Source organism: Streptopelia decaocto, assembly GCF_964273445.1.
Source record: "Streptopelia decaocto genome assembly, contig: HAP1_SCAFFOLD_218, whole genome shotgun sequence".
Lineage (NCBI taxonomy): Eukaryota > Metazoa > Chordata > Aves > Columbiformes > Columbidae > Streptopelia > Streptopelia decaocto.
Window position 1 is genome coordinate 26,421 of NW_028116015.1, and position 20,882 is coordinate 47,302.

The window sequence follows — 20,882 nt, forward strand, 5'->3', positions numbered from 1 at the left end:
AAAAATAACAATGTTTTACTAATAAAAATAGAGAAAATAATACAAAATATACAAAACCAATCTTGAAAGTCTCAGCAACTGCAGGACAGGCACCCGAAGTCCTGGACTGGACTCTGCAGCAACCGGAGCTGGATTCAGTCTCTCACTGGGCCTCAGTTCACAAGCCAGCACCCAAAGTCCTGGACTGGACTCTGCAGCCAACTGGAGCTGGATTCAGTCTGTCACTGGCCTCAGTTCACAGGGACAATTAGCAAGGTCCTCTCCTAATGTCGACCATAAGCAGAAGGGACGAGATCCTCGTGATCTCCCACTTTTACATGAAGTATTCACGTGAATGGGATGTTACATACAGTCGGTCAGTTTCTTGGTCACTTGTCTCTCGTTGCCCCTCTCCCGAGATGTCCATCCGTGCTTATCAATAAGTTCACATTCCAGTGCTGTGTTCACCAAAACACGGGTCTGGTTGTCCAGGAAAATGCAGTTAATATGAAGCTTTAGCTGACAGGCAAAATTCACTGAAAGAGAAACTTGTTTGTTAACAAAACCAGGACACCAGCCCGGCACCGGCACCGGCGGCGCAGCCGGACGCTGCGTGTGGAGCAGCGTTTACTGAGTAGCCAGGAAACCAAATCACACCGAAGAAACCAGGTACACTCCCCGGGCAAAAGAGCCGCAAGCAATCGCAGGTGTGAACAGGGCAGGAAACCCCCCGGGCAGAGGAGCCGCCAACGCGGCCGGGGCAGCGCGGTGGGACCGGTGCGGTGGGACCATCGTGGTGGGACTGGTGGCCACCTCCTCCCACTGGCCCCGGGGCAGGGGCCGCATCCAGCCGCATGTCCGGTGCTCAGGCGCTGAGCACTGTGGGGACTGAGGAATAGAGCGCGTCACCCAGGGCCACCTCCCGTCCCCAACCCCGTGTCCCCATTCCCATATCCCCTCCCACAGCCCCATGTCCCCAGCCCCGCGTCACCCAGGGCCACCTCCCCGTCCCCAACCCCGTGTCCCCATCCCCGTATCCCCTCCCACAGCCCCACGTCCCCAGCCCCGTGTCACCCAGAGCCACCTCCCCGTCCCCAACCCCGTATCCCCTCCCACAGCCCCACGTCCCAGGCCCCGTGCCACCCAGGGCCACCTCCCCGTCCCCAACCCCATGTCCCCATCCCCGTGTCCCCCAGGGCCACCTCCCCGTCCCCAACCCCGTGTCCCCAACCCCGTGTCCCCTCCCGCAGCCCCATGTCCCCAGCCCCGTGTCACCCAGGGCCACCTCCCCGTCCCCAGCCCTGCATCCACTCCTGCAGCCCCGTATCTCCCTCCCGCAGCCCTGTGTCCCCGTCCCCAGCCCCGTGTCCCTCTGCTCAGGGTCCCGGGGAGCAGGGAGAGCCGGGGCCGCCCTGTCCCCCCGTCCCCCCCCGGCTCCGTCCCGCGCCGCACCTGGGGCTGCGCTGTTGGAGCCGTTGGAGCCGCCGGACCCCCCGTCCGCACCTGCAGAGAGAACCAGCCGTGAGCGCCGGCGCCGGGAGCCGCGGCCACGCTGCAGCCCCCACAGGCGCCACCAGCACCGGGGGGACAGCGACAGCGGCCACAAAGCGCAGAGAATGCAGCCGGATGCGCCCCCAGTACTCACCGGGCGCCACGCCGTAGCCCTTCTGCGTCTTCCCTAAGGAGACAAAGAGGTGCCGGCACCCACCGCGGGGGATCCCCGAGTGCCCGGCCCCCCGCGCCCTCGCCGGCCCCGCTTTACCTGAGCGGCGCCGCCAGACGGCGACTCCGGCGCCCACGGCGCTGACAAGCAGGACGGCGGTGGCCACGGCCCCCAGGATGGTGAGCAGGCTGGACTCTGGCTCTGGGGAGGGCACGGGTGTGAAGGGGGAACCGAACCCACCGTGCCCCGCGCCCCCGCGCCCACGGGCCTCACCGCTGGCGAACAGCCGCGGCTCGGGCAGGCTGGCGTGCTCCACGCGGCACCGGAACCTGTCCCGCTCCTCCGGCCGCGCCTCGATGGTCGCCCACGTGTAGTAGGTGCCGTCGCCGTTGGGCACGATGCCGCCCCACTCGGTGTCCTGGTCCCGGACCTCGCCGTCCTTGAGCCAGCTGACGCCGATGGGCCGCGGGTAGAAGCCGAACGCGCGGCAGCGCAGGGTCAGGATCCCGTGCGCCTCCGACGCCGACACCCGCACCGTGGGCGGCTCTGGAAGGGCAGCGGTGAGCGCCGGCACATGCGCCATCCCCGGTGGCTCCGGCGTCCCCAGCGTCCCCGGCGTCCCTCACCTTTCCGCTCCAGCACGTCGCACCCGTAGCTCAGGTATCTCCGCAGCCACTCGATGCAGGTGTTCTCCACGAAGTGCTTCACCCACTCGGCTTCAGCCGTGTCCTCCCACCTCCTCTTGGTGTACTGTGCCGCCACGTCCACCGCGGTGAACGTCATGGTGTCCAGGTCCAAGGCGATGTAATCCTTCCCGTCGTAGGCGGACTGAAAATACCCCCTGGTGCTGCCGTCCTCCAGGAGGTCACAGCCGAACATGCCCTGCATGGTGTGAACCCCTGAAACACAACCAGGGACAGGGGGACGTTCAGTGGGGCACAGAGCCCTGGTAGCGCCCCCACCCAGCCCTGCATGAGCCCGGGGGGTCGGGCCCACAGCACCCGGGCTGCCCCACGGAGTGTGACACAGAGCCCTGCACACGGGGCACGGCCAGGCTGCACTGGCCCCATGGCACCCGGGACAGGACGGGCTGGGACGGGGACCCAGGAGCTGGGGGGACAGGAGGGGCTGGGATGGGGGACCCAGGAGCTGGGGGGACAGGAGGGGCTGGGACGGGGACCCAGGAGCTGGGGGGACAGGAGGGGCTGGGACGGGGGACCCAGGAGCTGGGGGGACAGGAGGGGCTGGGACGGGGACCCAGGAGCTGTGTGGACAGGACGGGCTGGGACGGGGACCCAGGAGCTGTGCGGACAGGAGGGGCTGGGACGGGGGACCCAGGAGCTGTGGGGACAGGACGGGCTGGGACGGGGGACCCAGGAGATGGGGGGACAGGAGGGGCTGGGAATGGGGACCCAGGAGCTGTGGGGACAGGAGGGGCTGGGAATGGGGACCCAGGAGCTGGGAGGACAGGAGGGGCTGGGACGGGGGACCCAGGAGATGGGGGGACAGGAGGGGCTGGGACGGGGACCCAGGAGCTGGGGGGACAGGAGGGGCTGGGACGGGGACCCAGGAGCTGTGGGGACAGGAGGGGCTGGGAATGGGGACCCAGGAGCTGTGGGGACAGGAGGGGCTGGGAATGGGGACCCAGGAGCTGGGGGGACAGGAGGGGCTGGGACGGGGACCCAGGAGCTGTGGGGACAGGAGAGGCTGGGACGGGGGACCCAGGAGCTGGGGGGACAAGAGGGGCTGGGACTGGGGACCCAGGAGCTGGGGGGACAGGAGGGGCTGGGAATGGGGACCCAGGAGCTGGGGGGACAGGAGGGGCTGGGACGGGGACCCAGGAGCTGTGTGGAGAGGACGGGCTGGGACGGGGGACCCAGGAGCCCCCCAGACCTAGGACATGGGTGCTGGTGGGGGGATGTGCTGGGCTGGGCTAGGGGATCCAGAAGCCCCCCCCCGGCTCTGGGACGGGGGATCCAGAAGCCCCCCACCCAGCCCCACGGAGCCCCCCCCCCAGCCCCACGGAGCCCCACGGAGCCCCCCCCCAGCCCCACGGAGCCCCACCCGGCCCCACGGAGCCCCCACCCGGCCCCACGGAGCCCCACCCGGCCCCACGGAGCCCCCACCCGGCCCCACGGAGCCCCCACCCGGCCCCACGGAGCCCCACGGAGCCCCCCCCCAGCCCCACGGAGCCCCCACCCGGCCCCACGGAGCCCCCACTCACCCCGGCTCTGGTTGTAGTAGTCCCGCAGAATTTCCAGGTGCTCGCGGTTAATCTGCTGACAGTCCAGTGCGATCTGGGTCTCTCCGTTCCAGTAGTGCTGGTCCAGATTCGCCGCCATCCAGTTGGCCCGGGGCACCGCCCGCCCGGTGTCGCTGTCGTACTGCATGATGGGGTTCCCGTCCACGTACCCCATGGCCATGAACTCAGGCACCCCCGGGCTGGGCTCCGACACCCCAACACCAAAGTAGCGCAGGGAGTGGGGCCCTGCGGGGACGGGGGGGCAGTGAGACGGGGTGAAGGTGCCGGGACGGGTGGGGGGCCCGGGGAGCAGATGGGGTGCGGGGCAGCGTCAGGGGGGACGTGACTGGGGAGGGATATTGGGGGGGCGAGTTGTGTCCTGGGTCCAGGAACGGAAGCCCAGAAGTGGTTGGGGGACCCGAGTTGCCCAGGAAGGTGGATCCAGGGGGTCCCGGTGCCCTGGGAAGGGGGTTCAGGGGTTCCAGGGGGTCCCGGTGCCCTGGGAAGGGGGTTCAGGGGTTCCAGGGGGTCCCGGTGCCCAAGGCAAACAGTCCAGGGGGTCCTGGTGCCCAGGGAAAGGGGGTTCAGGGGGGTCCAGGGGGTTCCAGTGCCCAGGAAAGGGGGGTCCAGGGGGTCCCGGTGCCCAGGAAAGGGGGTTCCAGGGGGGTGAAGGTGGATCCAGGGGGTCCCGGTGCCCTGGGAAGGGGGTTCAGGGGTTCCAGGGGGTGCCGGTGCCCAAGGCAAAGGGTCCAGGGGGTCCCGGTGCCCAGGAAAGGGGGGTCCGGGGGGTCCAGGGGGTCCCGGCCCCCGCGCTCACCGCTCGCCGCCCCGCCCAGGGCCCCCAGCAGCAGCCGCAGAACCGCCGCCCGTCCCGGCCCCATGGCTGCGCGGCTCCGCTCCGCTCCTCTGCCGCTGCTCTCCTCAGGGGACCCGCCGCAAAGCCCCGCCCCGAGCTCCGGCTCCACCCCCGCCCCTCTCCGCCATTGGCCCCGCCGCCGCCCGCCAATGGCCGCACGGTCAGTGCCTGACGTCACCAAGCGCCAGGCAGATCCCGGCTCCGCAGGTTGGAGGCGAAAGCGAAAGCGCCGGAGGCAGCGCGGGGGGCGGGGACAGGGAACGGGGACCCCGTGACCCCCTGGCGGCCCCGCCCCGCCGGGAACCTCGGGCCGGGACCCCCACGGGGCAGCCCCGCCCCCAGCGCCCCGGACCCCTCACCAGGGTCGAGACCCCCGACCCCCCAACTCCCGGTGTCCCCTGTGCCCAGTGTCCCCTGTTTCAACTGGAATTTTAGCAATTTTGACGTGAAATTGTAAACATGTGGACGTGGATTTTCAAAATTCTAGAGAGAAGTTTCAAACTTTCAACAGAATTTCAACAATTTTGAGAGGGATTTGAAAAGGTTCAATGGGAATGTGAAGAATTGGGACGAAAATTGGAAAATTTTTAAGGGACTTTGAAAAAATTTCAACTGGAATTTTAGCAATTTTGACGTGAAATTGTAAACATGTGGACATGGATTTTGAAAATTCTTGAGAGAATTGTAAAAGCTTCATCAGGATTTCAACAATTTTGAGAGGGATTTGAAAGTTTCGTCCCAGTTCTTCACATTCAAATTGAAAATTTTCAAATCCCTCTCAACATTGTTGAAATCCTTTTGAAAGTTTAAATGCTGTTGAAGCTTTTACAATTCTCTCTAGAATTTTCAAAATCCACCTCAACATGTTTACAATTTCACGTCAAAATTGCTAAAATTCCAGTTGGAGTGTTGACAAGTTTCGAGTTCTTTTCGACCATTTGGACATCCCGGAGAAACTTCTGACACTCTCTCACAGTTTTCCAAATCCCCGACAAGACGTTGAAACTTTCACGTCAGAATCTCTAAAACTCCTTTTGAGAAACATAAAATCAATGTTGACATGTTCAGAGTTTTTTCCACCGTTTTAGATATCCCGGGGAAACTTTTGACATTCTCGCAGTTGCAAATCGCCGACAAGATTTTGATACTTTCACGTCAAAATCTCTAAAACTACTTTTGAGAATCATAAAATCAATGTTGACATGTTTCGAGGTTTTTTTCAACATTTTGGTAAACCCGGGGAGACATTTGAAATTTTCAGAAAATATTCCAAAACCCCGATAAAATGGTGACACTTTCACGTGAAAATCTCTAAAACTCCAGTGGAGATTCTTAAAATCAATGTTGACATGATTGGTATTCCCTGCAAAATGTTGAAAGTCCCGGTGAACCTTTTGAAATTCTCGGGAAATGTTCCAAATCCCCGACAAAATTGTGACACTTTCACGTCAGAATCTCTAAAACTCTAGTTGAGAATCATAAAATCAATGTTGACATGTTCAGAGTTTTTTCCACCGTTTTGGATATCCCGGGGAAACTTTTGAAATTCTCGCAAAGTTTTCCAAGTCGCCAACAAGATTTTGATACTTTCACGTCAAAATCTCTAAAACTCTTCTTGAGAATGATAAAATCAATGTTGACATGTTTCGAGGTATTTTTCAACATTTTGGTAATCCCGGTGAAACTTTTGACATTCTCGCAAAGTTTTCCAAAGCGCCGACAATATGGTGACACTTTCACCTGAAATTCTCTGAAACTCCAGTGGAGATTCTTAAAATCAATGTTGACAGCTTTGGAGTTCCCTTCAAAATTTTGAAAATCCCTGTGAAACTTTTGAAATTCTCCGGAAATTTTCCAAATCCCCGACAAAATGGTGACACTTTCATGTCAAATTCTCTAAAACTTCAGTGGAGATTCTTAAAATCAATGTTGACAGCTTTGGAGTTCCCTTCAAAATTTTGAAAATCCCGGTGAAACTTTTGAAATTCTCCGGAAATTTTCCAAACCCCCGAGAAAATTGTGACACTTTCACGTCAGAATCTCTAAAACTCCACTTGAGAATCATAAAATCAATGTTGACATGTTTCGAGGTTTGTTGACATGTTTAGAGTTTTTTCCAACATTTTGAAAATCCCGGTGAAACTTATGACATTCTCGCAAAGTTTCAAATCGCCGACAAGATTTTGATACTTTCAAGTCAAAATCTCTAAAACTCTTTTTGAGAATCATAAAATGCATGTTGACATGTTTCGAGGTTTTTTTCAACATTTTGGAAATCCCGAGGAAACATTTGAAATTTTCAGAAAATATTCCGAATTCCCGACAAAATGGTGACACTTTCACGTCAGAATCTCTAAAACTTTTTTTGAGAAACATAAAATCAGTGTTGACATGTTTCGAGTTCTTTTCGACAATTTGGAAATCCCGGTGAAACTTCTGACATTCTCGCAAAGTTTTCCAAATCCCCGAAAAGGTTTTGACACTTTCACGTCAAAATGTCTGAATCTCCAGTGGAGATTCTTAAAATCAATGTTGACATGATTGGAATTCCCTGCAAAATGTTGGAAATCCCGGTGAAACTTTTGAAATTCTTGGAAATTTTCCAAATCTCCGAGAAAATTGTGACACTTTCACGTCAGAATCTCTAAAACTCCACTTGAGAATCATAAAATCAGTGTTGGCATGTTTCGAGTTCTTTTCGACCATTTGGACATCCCGGACAAACTTCTGACATTCTCGCAAAGTTTTCCAAGTAGCCAACAAGATTTTGATACTTTCAAGTCAAAATCTCCAAAACTCTTTTTGAGAGTCATAAAATCAATGTTGACATGTTTCGAGGTTTGTTCACATGTTTAGAGTTTTTTCCAACATTTTGGGAATCCCGGTGAAACTTTTGACATTCTCGCAAAGTTTTCCAAATCGCCGACTAGATTTTGATACTTTCACGTCAAAATCTCTAAAACTCTTCTTGAGAATCATAAAATCAATGTTGACATGTTTCGAGGTATTTTTCAACGTTTTGGTAATCCCGGTGAAACTTTTGACATTCTCGCAAAGTTTTCCAAATCCCCGACAAGACGTTGAAACTTTCACGTCAAAATATCTAAAACTCCTTTTGAGAAACATAAAATCAATGTTGACATGTTTCGAGGTTTTTTTCAACATTTGGGAAATCCCGGGGAAACATTTGAAATTTTCAGAAAATATTCCAAAACCCCGACTAAATGGTGACACTTTCACGTGAAAATCTCTAAAACTCCATTGGAGATTCTTAAAATCAATGTTGACATGATTGGTATTCCCTGCAAAATGTTGAAAGTCCCGGTGAACCTTTTGAAATTCTCGGGAAATGTTCCAAATCCCCGACAAAATTGTGACACTTTCACGTCAGAATCTCTAAAACTCCAGTTGAGAATCAGAAAATCAATGTTGACATGTTTCGAGGTTTGTTGACATGCTTAGAGTTTTTTCCAACATTTTGAAAATCCCGGAGAAACTTATGACATTCTCGCAAAGTTTCAAATCGCCGACAAGATTTTGATACTTTCACGTCAAAATCTCTAAAACTCTTCTTGAGAATGATAAAATCAATGTTGACATGTTTCGAGGTATTTTTCAACATTTTGGTAATCCCGGTGAAACTTTTGACATTCTCGCAAAGTTTTCCAAATCGCCGACAAGATTTTGGTACTTTCACGTCAAAATCTCTGAAACTCCAGTGGCGATTCTTAAAATCAATGTTGACATGATTAAAATTCCCTGCAAAATGTTGGAAATCCCGGTGAAACTTTTGAAATTCTTGGAAATTTTCAAAATCCCCGAGAAAATTGTGACACTTTCACGTCAGAATCTCTAAAACTCCTTTTGAGAAACATAAAATCAGTGTAGACATGTTTCGAGTTCTTTTCGACCATTTGGACATCCCGGACAAACTTCCGACATTCTCGCAAAGTTTCCAAATCGCCAACAAGATTTTGATACTTTCAAGTCAAAATCTCCAAAACTCTTTTTGAGAATCATAAAATCAATGTTGACATGTTTCGAGGTTTTTTTCAACATTTTGGAAATCCCGAGGAAACATTTGAAATTTTCAGAAAATATTCCAAATTCCCGACAAAATGGTGACACTTTCACGTCAGAATCTCTAAAACTCCACTTGAGAATCATAAAATCAAAGTTGACATGTTTCGAGTTCTTTTCTACCATTTGGAAATCCCGGTGAAACTTCTGACATTTTCGCAAAGTTTTCCAAATCCCCGAAAAGGATTTGACACTTTCACGTCAAAATCTCTGAAACTCCAGTTGAGAATCATAAAATCAATGTTGACATGTTTCGAGGTTTGTTCACATGTTTAGAGTTTTTTCCAACATTTTGGAAATCCCGGTGAAACTTATGACATTCCGCAAAGATTCAAATCGCCGACAAGATTTTGATACTTTCACGTCAGAATCTCTAAAACTCTTCTTGAGAATCATAAAATCAATGTTGACATGTTTCGAAGTATTTTTCAACATTTTGGTAATCCCGGTGAAACTTTTGACATTCTCGCAAAGTTTTCCAAATCGCCGACAAGATTTTGGTACTTTCACGTCAAAATCTCTAAAACTCCTTTGGAGAAACATAAAATCAATGTTGACATGTTTCGAGGTTTTTTTCCACCGTTTTGGTAATCCCAGGGAAACATTTGAAATTTTCAGAAAATATTCCAAAACCCCGACAAAATGGTGACAATTTCACGTGAAAATCTCTAAAACTCCATTGGAGATTCTTAAAATCGATGTTGACATGTTTCGAGGTATTTTTCAAAATTTTTGAAATCCCGGTGAAACTTTTACTATTCTTGGAAATTTTCCAAGCCCCCGAGAAAATTGTGACACTTTCACGTCAGAATCTTTAAAATTCCACTTGAGAATCATAAAATCAATGTTGACATGTTTCGAGTTCTTTTCGACCATTTGGAAATCCCGGTGAAACTTCTGACATTCTCGCAAAGTTTTCCAAGTCCCCGATAGGGCTTTGACACTTTCACGTCAAAATCTCTGAAACTCCATTTGAGAATCATAAAATCAATGTTGACATGTTTCGAGGTTTGTTGACATGTTTAGAGTTTTTTCCAACATTTTGGAAATCCCGGTGAAACTTATGACATTCTCGCAAAGTTTCAAATCGCCGACAAGATTTTGATACTTTCACGTCAAAATCTCCAAAACTCTTCTTGAGAATGATAAAATCAATGTTGACATGTTTCGAGGTATTTTTCAACATTTTGGTAACCCCGGTGAAACTTTTGACATTCTCGCAAAGTTTTCCAAATCGCCGACAAGATTTTGGTACTTTCACGTCAAAATCTCTGAAACTCCAGTGGAGATTCTTAAAATCAATGTTGACATGATTGGAATTCCCTGCAAAATGTTGGAAATCCCGGTGAAACTTACGACATTTTCGCAAAGTTTCAAATCGCCGACAAGATTTTGATACTTTCACGTCAAAATCTCTAAAACTCCCTTGGAGAAACATAAAATCAATGTTGACATGTTTCGAGGTTTGTTGACATGTTTAGAGTTTTTTCCAACATTTTGGAAATCCCGGTGAAACTTATGACATTCTCGCAAAGTTTCCAAATCGCCAACAAGATTTTGATACTTTCAAGTCAAAATCTCCAAAACTCTTTTTGAGAATCATAAAATCAATGTTGACATGTTTCGAGGTTTTTTTCAACATTTTGGAAATCCCGAGGAAACATTTGAAATTTTCAGAAAATATTCCAAATTCCCGACAAAATGGTGACACTTTCACGTCAGAATCTCTGAAACTCCAGTTGAGAATCATAAAATCAATGTTGACATGTTTCGAGGTTTGTTGACATGTTTAGAGTTTTTTCCAACATTTTGGAAATCTCGGTGAAACTTATGACATTCCGCAAAGTTTCAAATCGCCGACAAGATTTTGATACTTTCACGTCAAAATCTCTAAAACTCTTCTTGAGAATCATAAAATCAATGTTGACATGTTTCGAAGTATTTTTCAACATTTTGGTAATCCCGGTGAAACTTTTGACATTCTCGCAAAGTTTTCCAAATCGCCGACAAGATTTTGATACTTTCACGTCAAAATCTCTAAAACTCCCTTGGAGAAACATAAAATCAATGTTGACATGTTTCGAGGTTTTTTTCCACCGTTTTGGTAATCCCGGGGAAACATTTGAAATTTTCAGAAAATATTCCAAAACCCCGACTAAATGGTGACACTTTCACGTGAAAATCTCTAAAACTCCATTGGAGATTCTTAAAATCAATGTTGACATGATTGGTATTCCCTGCAAAATGTTGAAAGTCCTGGTGAACCTTTTGAAATTCTCGGGAAATGTTCCAAATCCCCGACAAAATTGTGACACTTTCACGTCAGAATCTCTAAAACTCCTTTTGAGAATCATAAAATCAATGTTGACATGTTTCGAGTTCTTTTCGACCATTTGGAAATCCCGGTGAAACTTCTGACATTTTCGCAAAGTTTTCCAAATCCCCGATAAGGTTTTGACCGTGTCCCCCAGGGCCACCTCCCCGTCCCCAGCCCCATGTCCCCAGCCCCGTGTCACCCAGGGCCACCTCCCCGTCCCCAACCCCGTGTCCCCATCCCCGTATCCCCTCCCACAGCCCCACGTCCCCAGCCCCGTGTCACCCAGGGCCACCTCCCCGTCCCCAGCCCTGCATCCACTCCTGCAGCCCCGTATCTCCCTCCCGCAGCCCTGTGTCCCCGTCCCCAGCCCCGTGTCCCTCTGCTCGGGGTCCCGGGGAGCAGGGAGAGCCGGGGCCGCCCTGTCCCCCCGCCCCCCCCCGGCTCCGTCCCGCGCCGCACCTGGGGCTGCGCTGTTGGAGCCGTTGGAGCCGCCGGACCCCCCGTCCGCACCTGCAGAGAGAACCAGCCGTGAGCGCCGGCGCCGGGAGCCGCGGCCACGCTGCAGCCCCCACAGGCGCCACCAGCACCGGGGGGACAGCGACAGCGGCCACAAAGTGCAGAGAATGCAGCCGGATGCGCCCCCAGTACTCACCGGGCGCCACGCCGTAGCCCTTCTGCGTCTTCCCTAAGGAGACAAAGAGGTGCCGGCACCCACCGCGGGGGATCCCCGAGTGCCCGGCCCCCCGCGCCCTCGCCGGCCCCGCTTTACCTGAGCGGCGCCGCCAGACGGCGACTCCGGCGCCCACGGCGCTGACAAGCAGGACGGCGGTGGCCACGGCCCCCAGGATGGTGAGCAGGCTGGACTCTGGCTCTGGGGAGGGCACGGGTGTGAGGGGGGAACCGAACCCACCGTGCCCCGCGCCCCCGCGCCCACGGGCCTCACCGCTGGCGAACAGCCGCGGCTCGGGCAGGCTGGCGTGCTCCACGCGGCACCGGAACCTGTCCCGCTCCTCCGGCCGCGCCTCGATGGTCGCCCACGTGTAGTAGGTGCCGTCGCCGTTGGGCACGATGCCGCCCCACTCGGTGTCCTGGTCCCGGACCTCGCCGTCCTTGAGCCAGCTGACGCCGATGGGCCGCGGGTAGAAGCCGAACGCGCGGCAGCGCAGGGTCAGGATCCCGTGCGCCTCCGACGCCGACACCCGCACCGTGGGCGGCTCTGGAAGGGCAGCGGTGAGCGCCGGCACATGCGCCATCCCCGGTGGCTCCGGCGTCCCCAGCGTCCCCGGCGTCCCTCACCTTTCCGCTCCAGCACGTCGCGCCCGTAGCTCAGGTATCTCCGCAGCCACTCGATGCAGGTGTTCTCCACGAAGTGCTTCACCCACTCGGCTTCAGCCGTGTCCTCCCACCTCCTCTTGGTGTACTGTGCCGCCACGTCCACCGCGGTGAACGTCATGGTGTCCAGGTCCAAGGCGATGTAATCCTTCCCGTCGTAGGCGGACTGAAAATACCCCCTGGTGCTGCCGTCCTCCAGGAGGTCACAGCCGAACATGCCCTGCATGGTGTGAACCCCTGAAACACAACCAGGGACAGGGGGACGTTCAGTGGGGCACAGAGCCCTGGTAGCGCCCCCACCCAGCCCTGCATGAGCCCGGGGGGTCGGGCCCACAGCACCCGGGCTGCCCCACGGAGTGTGACACAGAGCCCTGCACACGGGGCACGGCCAGGCTGCACCGGCCCCATGGCACCCGGGACAGGACGGGCTGGGACGGGGACCCAGGAGCTGTGGGGACAGGACGGGCTGGGACGGGGACCCAGGAGCTGGGGGGACAGGAGGGGCTGGGACGGGGGACCCAGGAGCTGGGGGGACAGGAGGGGCTGGGACGGGGACCCAGGAGCTGGGGGGACAGGAGGGGCTGGGAATGGGGACCCAGGAGCTGGGGGGACAGGAGGGGCTGGGACGGGGGACCCAGGAGATGGGGGGACAGGACGGGCTGGGACAGGGGACCCAGGAGCTGTGGGGACAGGAGGGGCTGGGACGGGGACCCAGGAGCTGTGGGGACAGGACGGGCTGGGACGGGGGACCCAGGAGCTGTGTGGACAGGACGGGCTGGGACGGGGGACCCAGGAGCCCCCAGACCTAGGACATGGGTGCTGGTGGGGGGATGTGCTGGGCTGGGCTAGGGGATCCAGAAGCCCCCCCCCGGCTCTGGGACGGGGGATCCAGAAGCCCCCCACCCAGCCCCACGGAGCCCCCCCCCCAGCCCCACGGAGCCCCACGGAGCCCCCCCCCAGCCCCACGGAGCCCCACCCGGCCCCACGGAGCCCCCACTCACCCCGGCTCTGGTTGTAGTAGTCCCGCAGAATTTCCAGGTGCTCGCGGTTAATCTGCTGACAGTCCAGTGCGATCTGGGTCTCTCCGTTCCAGTAGTGCTGGTCCAGATTCGCCGCCATCCAGTTGGCCCGGGGCACCGCCCGCCCGGTGTCGCTGTCGTACTGCATGATGGGGTTCCCGTCCACGTACCCCATGGCCATGAACTCAGGCACCCCCGGGCTGGGCTCCGACACCCCAACACCAAAGTAGCGCAGGGAGTGGGGCCCTGCGGGGACGGGGGGGCAGTGAGACGGGGTGAAGGTGCCGGGACGGGTGGGGGGCCCGGGGAGCAGATGGGGTGCGGGGCAGCGTCAGGGGGGACGTGACTGGGGAGGGATATTGGGGGGGCGAGTTGTGTCCTGGGTCCAGGAACGGAAGCCCAGAAGTGGTTGGGGGACCCGAGTTGCCCAGGAAGGTGGATCCAGGGGGTCCCGGTGCCCTGGGAAGGGGGTTCAGGGGTTCCAGGGGGTCCCGGTGCCCAGGGAAGGGGGTTCAGGGGTTCCAGGGGGTCCCGGTGCCCAAGGCAAACAGTCCAGGGGGTCCTGGTGCCCAGGGAAAGGGGGTTCAGGGGGGTCCAGGGGGTTCCAGTGCCCAGGAAAGGGGGGTCCAGGGGGTCCCGGTGCCCAGGAAAGGGGGTTCCAGGGGGTCCCGGTGCCCAAGGCAAAGGGTCCAGGGGGTCCCGGTGCCCAGGAAAGGGGGGTCCGGGGGGTCCAGGGGGTCCCGGCCCCCGCGCTCACCGCTCGCCGCCCCGCCCAGGGCCCCCAGCAGCAGCCGCAGAACCGCCGCCCGTCCCGGCCCCATGGCTGCGCGGCTCCGCTCCGCTCCTCTGCCGCTGCTCTCCTCAGGGGACCCGCCGCAAAGCCCCGCCCCGAGCTCCGGCTCCACCCCCGCCCCTCTCCGCCATTGGCCCCGCCGCCGCCCGCCAATGGCCGCACGGTCAGTGCCTGACGTCACCAAGCGCCAGGCAGATCCCGGCTCCGCAGGTTGGAGGCGAAAGCGAAAGCGCCGGAGGCAGCGCGGGGGGCGGGGACAGGGAACGGGGACCCCGTGACCCCCTGGCGGCCCCGCCCCGCCGGGACCCTCGGGCCGGGACCCCCACGGGGCAGCCCCGCCCCCAGCGCCCCGGACCCCTCACCAGGGTCGAGACCCCCGACCCCCCAACTCCCGGTGTCCCCTGTGCCCAGTGTCCCCTGTTTCAACTGGAATTTTAGCAATTTTGACGTGAAATTGTAAACATGTGGACGTGGATTTGGAAAATTCTAGAGAGAATTGTAAAAGCTTCAACAGGATTTCAACAATGTTGAGAGGGATTTGAAAAGTTTCAATGGGAATGTGAAGTATTGGGACGAAAATTGGAAAATTTTTCAGGGACGTTGAAAAAATTACAACTGGAATTTTAGCAATTTTGACATGAAATTGTAAACATGTGGACATGGATTTTGAAAATTCTTGAGAGAATTGTAAAAGCTTCATCAGGATTTCAACAATTTTGAGAGGGATTTGAAAGTTTCGTCCCAGTTCTTCACATTCAAATTGAAAATTTTCAAATCCCTCTCAACATTGTTGAAATCCTTTTGAAAGTTTAAATGCTGTTGAAGCTTTTACAATTCTCTCTAGAATTTTCAAAATCCACCTCAACATGTTTACAATTTCACGTCAAAATTGCTAAAATTCCAGTTGGAGTGTTGACAAGTTTCGAGTTCTTTTCGACCATTTGGACATCCCGGAGAAACTTCTGACACTCTCTCACAGTTTTCCAAATCCCCGACAAGACGTTGAAACTTTCACGTCAGAATCTCTAAAACTCTAGTTGAGAATCATAAAATCAATGTTGACATGTTCAGAGTTTTTTCCACCGTTTTAGATATCCCGGGGAAACTTTTGACATTCTCGCAGTTTCAAATCGCCGACAAGATTTTGATACTTTCACGTCAAAATCTCTAAAACTACTTTTGAGAATCATAAAATCAATGTTGACATGTTTCGAGGTTTTTTTCAACATTTTGGTAAACCCGGGGAGACATTTGAAATTTTCAGAAAAGATTCCAAAACCCCGATAAAATGGTGACACTTTCACGTGAAAATCTCTAAAACTCCAGTGGAGATTCTTAAAATCAATGTTGACATGTTTAGAGTTTTTTCCAACTTTTTGGAAATCCCTGTGAATCTTTTGAAATTCTACGGAAATTTTCCAAATCCCCGACAAAATGGTGACACTTTCATGTCAAATTCTCTAAAACTTCAGTGGAGATTCTTAAAATCAATGTTGACAGCTTTGGAGTTCCCTTCAAAATTTTGAAAATCCCGGTGAAACTTTTGAAATTCTCCGGAAATTTTCCAAACCCCCGAGAAAATTGTGACACTTTCACGTCAGAATCTCTAAAACTCCACTTGAGAATCATAAAATCAATGTTGACATGTTTCGAGGTTTGTTGACATGTTTAGAGTTTTTTTCAACATTTTGGTAATCCCGGGGAAACTTTTGACATTCTCGCAAAGTTTTCCAAGTCGCCAACAAGATTTTGATACTTTCACGTCAAAATCTCTAAAACTCTTTTTGAGAATCATAAAATCAATGTTGACATGTTTCGAGGTTTTTTTCAACATTTTGGAAGTCCCGAGGAAATGTTTGAAATTTTCAGAAAATATTCCAAATTCCCGACAAAATGGTGACACTTTCACGTCAGAATCTCTAAAACTCCACTTGAGAATCATAAAATCAAAGTTGACATGTTTCGAGTTCTTTTCGACCATTTGGAAATCCCGGTGAAACTTCTGACATTCTCGCAAAGTTTTCCAAATCCCCGAAAAGGTTTTGACACTTTCACGTCAAAATCTCTGAAACTCCAGTTGAGAATCATAAAATCAATGTTGACATGTTGCGAGGTTTGTTGACATGTTTAGAGTTTTTTCCAACATTTTGAAAATCCCGGTGAAACTTATGACATTCTCGCAAAGTTTCAAATCGCCGACAAGATTTTGATACTTTCAAGTCAAAATCTCTAAAACTCTTTTTGAGAATCATAAAATGCATGTTGACATGTTTCGAGGTTTTTTTCAACATTTTGGAAATCCCGAGGAAACATTTGAAATTTTCAGAAAATATTCCAAATTCCCGACAAAATGGTGACACTTTCACGTCAGAATCTCTAAAACTTTTTTTGAGAAACATAAAATCAGTGTTGACATGTTTCGAGTTCTTTTCGACAATTTGGAAATCCCGGTGAAACTTCTGACATTCTCGCAAAGTTTTCCAAATCCCCGAAAAGGTTTTGACACTTTCACGTCAAAATGTCTGAATCTCCAGTGGAGATTCTTAAAATCAATGTTGACATGATTGGAATTCCCTGCAAAATGTTGGAAATCCCGGTGAAACTTTTGAAATTCTTGGAAATTTTCCAAATCTCCGAGAAAATTGTGACACTTTCACGTCAGAATCTCTAAAACTCCACTTGAGAATCATAAAATCAGTGTTGGCATGTTTCGAGTTCTTTTCGACCATTTGGACATCCCGGACAAACTTCTGACATTCTCGCAAAGTTTTCCAAGTAGCCAACAAGATTTTGATACTTTCAAGTCAAAATCTCCAAAACTCTTTTTGAGAATCATAAAATCAATGTTGACATGTTTCGAGGTTTGTTCACATGTTTAGAGTTTTTTCCAACATTTTGGGAATCCCGGTGAAACTTTTGACATTCTCGCAAAGTTTTCCAAATCCCCGACAAGACGTTGAAACTTTCACGTCAAAATCTCTAAAACTCCTTTTGAGAAACATAAAATCAATGTTGACATGTTTCGAGGTTTTTTTCAACATTTGGGAAATCCCGGGGAAACATTTGAAATTTTCAGAAAATATTCCAAAACCCCGACTAAATGGTGACACTTTCACGTGAAAATCTCTAAAACTCCTTTGGAGATTCTTAAAATCAATGTTGACATGATTGGTATTCCCTGCAAAATGTTGAAAGTCCCGGTGAACCTTTTGAAATTCTCGGGAAATGTTCCAAATCCCCGACAAAATTGTGACACTTTCACGTCAGAATCTCTAAAACTCCAGTTGAGAATCATAAAATCAATGTTGACATGTTTCGAGGTTTGTTGACATGTTTAGAGTTTTTTCCAACATTTTAAAAATCCCGGTGAAACTTATGACATTCTCGCAAAGTTTCAAATCGCCGACAAGATTTTGATACTTTCACGTCAAAATCTCTAAAACTCTTCTTGAGAATGATAAAATCAATGTTGACATGTTTCGAGGTATTTTTCAACATTTTGGTAATCCCGGTGAAACTTTTGACATTCTCGCAAAGTTTTCCAAATCGCCGACAAGATTTTGGTACTTTCACGTCAAAATCTCTGAAACTCCAGTGGCGATTCTTAAAGTCAATGTTGACATGATTAAAATTCCCTGCAAAATGTTGGAAATCCCGGTGAAACTTTTGAAATTCTTGGAAATTTTCAAAATCCCCGAGAAAATTGTGACACTTTCACGTCAGAATCTCTAAAACTCCTTTTGAGAAACATAAAATCAGTGTAGACATGTTTCGAGTTCTTTTCGACCATTTGGAGATCCCGGACAAACTTCTGACATTCTCGCAAAGTTTCCAAATCGCCAACAAGATTTTGATACTTTCAAGTCAAAATCTCCAAAACTCTTTTTGAGAATCATAAAATCAATGTTGACATGTTTCGAGGTTTTTTTCAACATTTTGGAAATCCCGAGGAAACATTTGAAATTTTCAGAAAATATTCCAAATTCCCGACAAAATGGTGACACTTTCACGTCAGAATCTCTGAAACTCCAGTTGAGAATCATAAAATCAAAGTTGACATGTTTCGAGTTCTTTTCTACCATTTGGAAATCCCGGTGAAACTTCTGACATTTTCGCAAAGTTTTCCAAATCCCCGAAAAGGTTTTGACACTTTCACGTCAAAATCTCTGAAACTCCAGTTGAGAATCATAAAATCAATGTTGACATGTTTCGAGGTTTGTTGACATGCTTAGAGATTTTTCCAACATTTTGGAAATCCCGGTGAAACTTATGACATTCCGCAAAGATTCAAATCGCGGACAAGATTTTGATACTTTCACGTCAGAATCTCTAAAACTCTTCTTGAGAATCATAATATCAATGTTGACATGTTTCGAAGTATTTTTCAACATTTTGGTAATCCCGGTGAAACTTTTGACATTCTCGCAAAGTTTTCCAAATCGCCGACAAGATTTTGATACTTTCACGTCAAAATCTCTAAAACTCCTTTGGAGAAACATAAAATCAATGTTGACATGTTTCGAGGTTTTTTTCCACCGTTTTGGTAATCCCGGGGAAACATTTGAAATTTTCAGAAAATATTCCAAAACCCCGACAAAATGGTGACACTTCCACGTGAAAATCTCTAAAACTCCATTGGAGATTCTTAAAATCAATGTTGACATGTTTCGAGGTATTTTTCAAAATTTTTGAAATCCCGGTGAAACTTTTACTATTCTTGGAAATTTTCCAAGCCCCCGAGAAAATTGTGACACGTTCACGTCAGAATCTTTAAAATTCCACTTGAGAATCATAAAATCAATGTTGACACGTTTCGAGTTCTTTTCGACCATTTGGAAATCTCGGTGAAACTTCTGACATTCTCGCAAAGTCTTCCAAGTCCCCGATAGGGCTTTGACACTTTCACGTCAAAATGTCTGAATCTCCAGTGGAGATTCTTAAAATCAATGTTGACATGATTGGAATTCCCTGCAAAATGTTGGAAATCCCGGTGAAACTTTTGAAATTCTTGGAAATTTTCCAAATCTCCGAGAAAATTGTGACACTTTCACGTCAGAATCTCTAAAACTCCACTTGAGAATCATAAAATCAGTGTTGGCATGTTTCGAGTTCTTTTCGACCATTTGGACATCCCGGACAAACTTCTGACATTCTCGCAAAGTTTTCCAAGTAGCCAACAAGATTTTGATACTTTCAAGTCAAAATCTCCAAAACTCTTTTTGAGAATCATAAAATCAATGTTGACATGTTTCGAGGTTTGTTCACATGTTTAGAGTTTTTTCCAACATTTTGGGAATCCCGGTGAAACTTTTGACATTCTCGCAAAGTTTTCCAAATCCCCGACAAGACGTTGAAACTTTCACGTCAAAATCTCTAAAACTCCTTTTGAGAAACATAAAATCAATGTTGACATGTTTCGAGGTTTTTTTCAACATTTGGGAAATCCCGGGGAAACATTTGAAATTTTCAGAAAATATTCCAAAACCCCGACTAAATGGTGACACTTTCACGTGAAAATCTCTAAAACTCCTTTGGAGATTCTTAAAATCAATGTTGACATGATTGGTATTCCCTGCAAAATGTTGAAAGTCCCGGTGAACCTTTTGAAATTCTCGGGAAATGTTCCAAATCCCCGACAAAATTGTGACACTTTCACGTCAGAATCTCTAAAACTCCACTTGAGAATCATAAAATCAATGTTGACATGTTTCGAGGTTTGTTGACATGTTTAGAGTTTTTTCCAACATTTTAAAAATCCCGGTGAAACTTATGACATTCTCGCAAAGTTTCAAATCGCCGACAAGATTTTGATACTTTCACGTCAAAATCTCTAAAACTCTTCTTGAGAATGATAAAATCAATGTTGACATGTTTCGAGGTATTTTTCAACATTTTGGTAATCCCGGTGAAACTTTTGACATTCTCGCAAAGTTTTCCAAATCGCCGACAAGATTTTGGTACTTTCACGTCAAAATCTCTGAAACTCCAGTGGCGATTCTTAAAGTCAATGTTGACATGATTAAAATTCCCTGCAAAATGTTGGAAATCCCGGTGAAACTTTTGAAATTCTTGGAAATTTTCAAAATCCCCGAGAAAATTGTGACACTTTCACGTCAGAATCTCTAAAACTCCTTTTGAGAAACATAAAATCAGTGTAGACATGTTTCGAGTTCTTTTCGACCATTTGGAGATCCCGGACAAACTTCTGACATTCTCGCAAAGTTTCCAAATCGCCAACAAGATTTTGATACTTTCAAGTCAAAATCTCCAAAACTCTTTTTGAGAATCATAAAATCAATGTTGACATGTTTCGAGGTTTTTTTCAACCTTTTGGAAATCCCGAGGAAACATTTGAAATTTTCAGAAAATATTCCAAATTCCCGACAAAATGGTGACACTTTCACGTCAGAATCTCTGAAACTCCAGTTGAGAATCATAAAATCAAAGTTGACATGTTTCGAGTTCTTTTCTACCATTTGGAAATCCCGGTGAAACTTCTGACATTTTCGCAAAGTTTTCCAAATCCCCGAAAAGGTTTTGACACTTTCACGTCAAAATCTCTGAAACTCCAGTTGAGAATCATAAAATCAATGTTGACATG

The 20,882-nt window shown here is 50.1% G+C and overlaps 1 protein-coding gene across 4 annotated transcripts in view; it reads right to left on the reverse strand.

Annotated features, from left to right (window-relative positions):
• Positions 1-556: 556 nt before the first annotated feature.
• LOC309452457 (uncharacterized protein) overlaps positions 557-20,882 on the reverse strand; it is a 30,585-nt gene continuing 10,259 nt past the window's right edge. For 3 of the 4 annotated variants that reach the window (XM_082077079.1, XM_082077080.1, XM_082077077.1), the window contains 11 exons: positions 12,434-12,706; positions 12,081-12,353; positions 11,907-12,008; positions 11,790-11,822; positions 11,597-11,647; positions 2,269-2,541; positions 1,916-2,188; positions 1,742-1,843; positions 1,625-1,657; positions 1,432-1,482; positions 557-867 (listed from right to left, as the gene is read on the reverse strand). In XM_082077079.1, coding sequence (XP_081933205.1) covers positions 845-867; positions 1,432-1,482; positions 1,625-1,657; positions 1,742-1,843; positions 1,916-2,188; positions 2,269-2,541; positions 11,597-11,647; positions 11,790-11,822; positions 11,907-12,008; positions 12,081-12,353; positions 12,434-12,706 — 1,487 coding nt within the window. In that variant the 3' untranslated portion in view covers positions 557-844. The remainder of the gene's footprint in view (positions 868-1,431; positions 1,483-1,624; positions 1,658-1,741; positions 1,844-1,915; positions 2,189-2,268; positions 2,542-11,596; positions 11,648-11,789; positions 11,823-11,906; positions 12,009-12,080; positions 12,354-12,433; positions 12,707-20,882) is intronic. The other variant, XM_082077078.1, reaches the window with a different exon arrangement.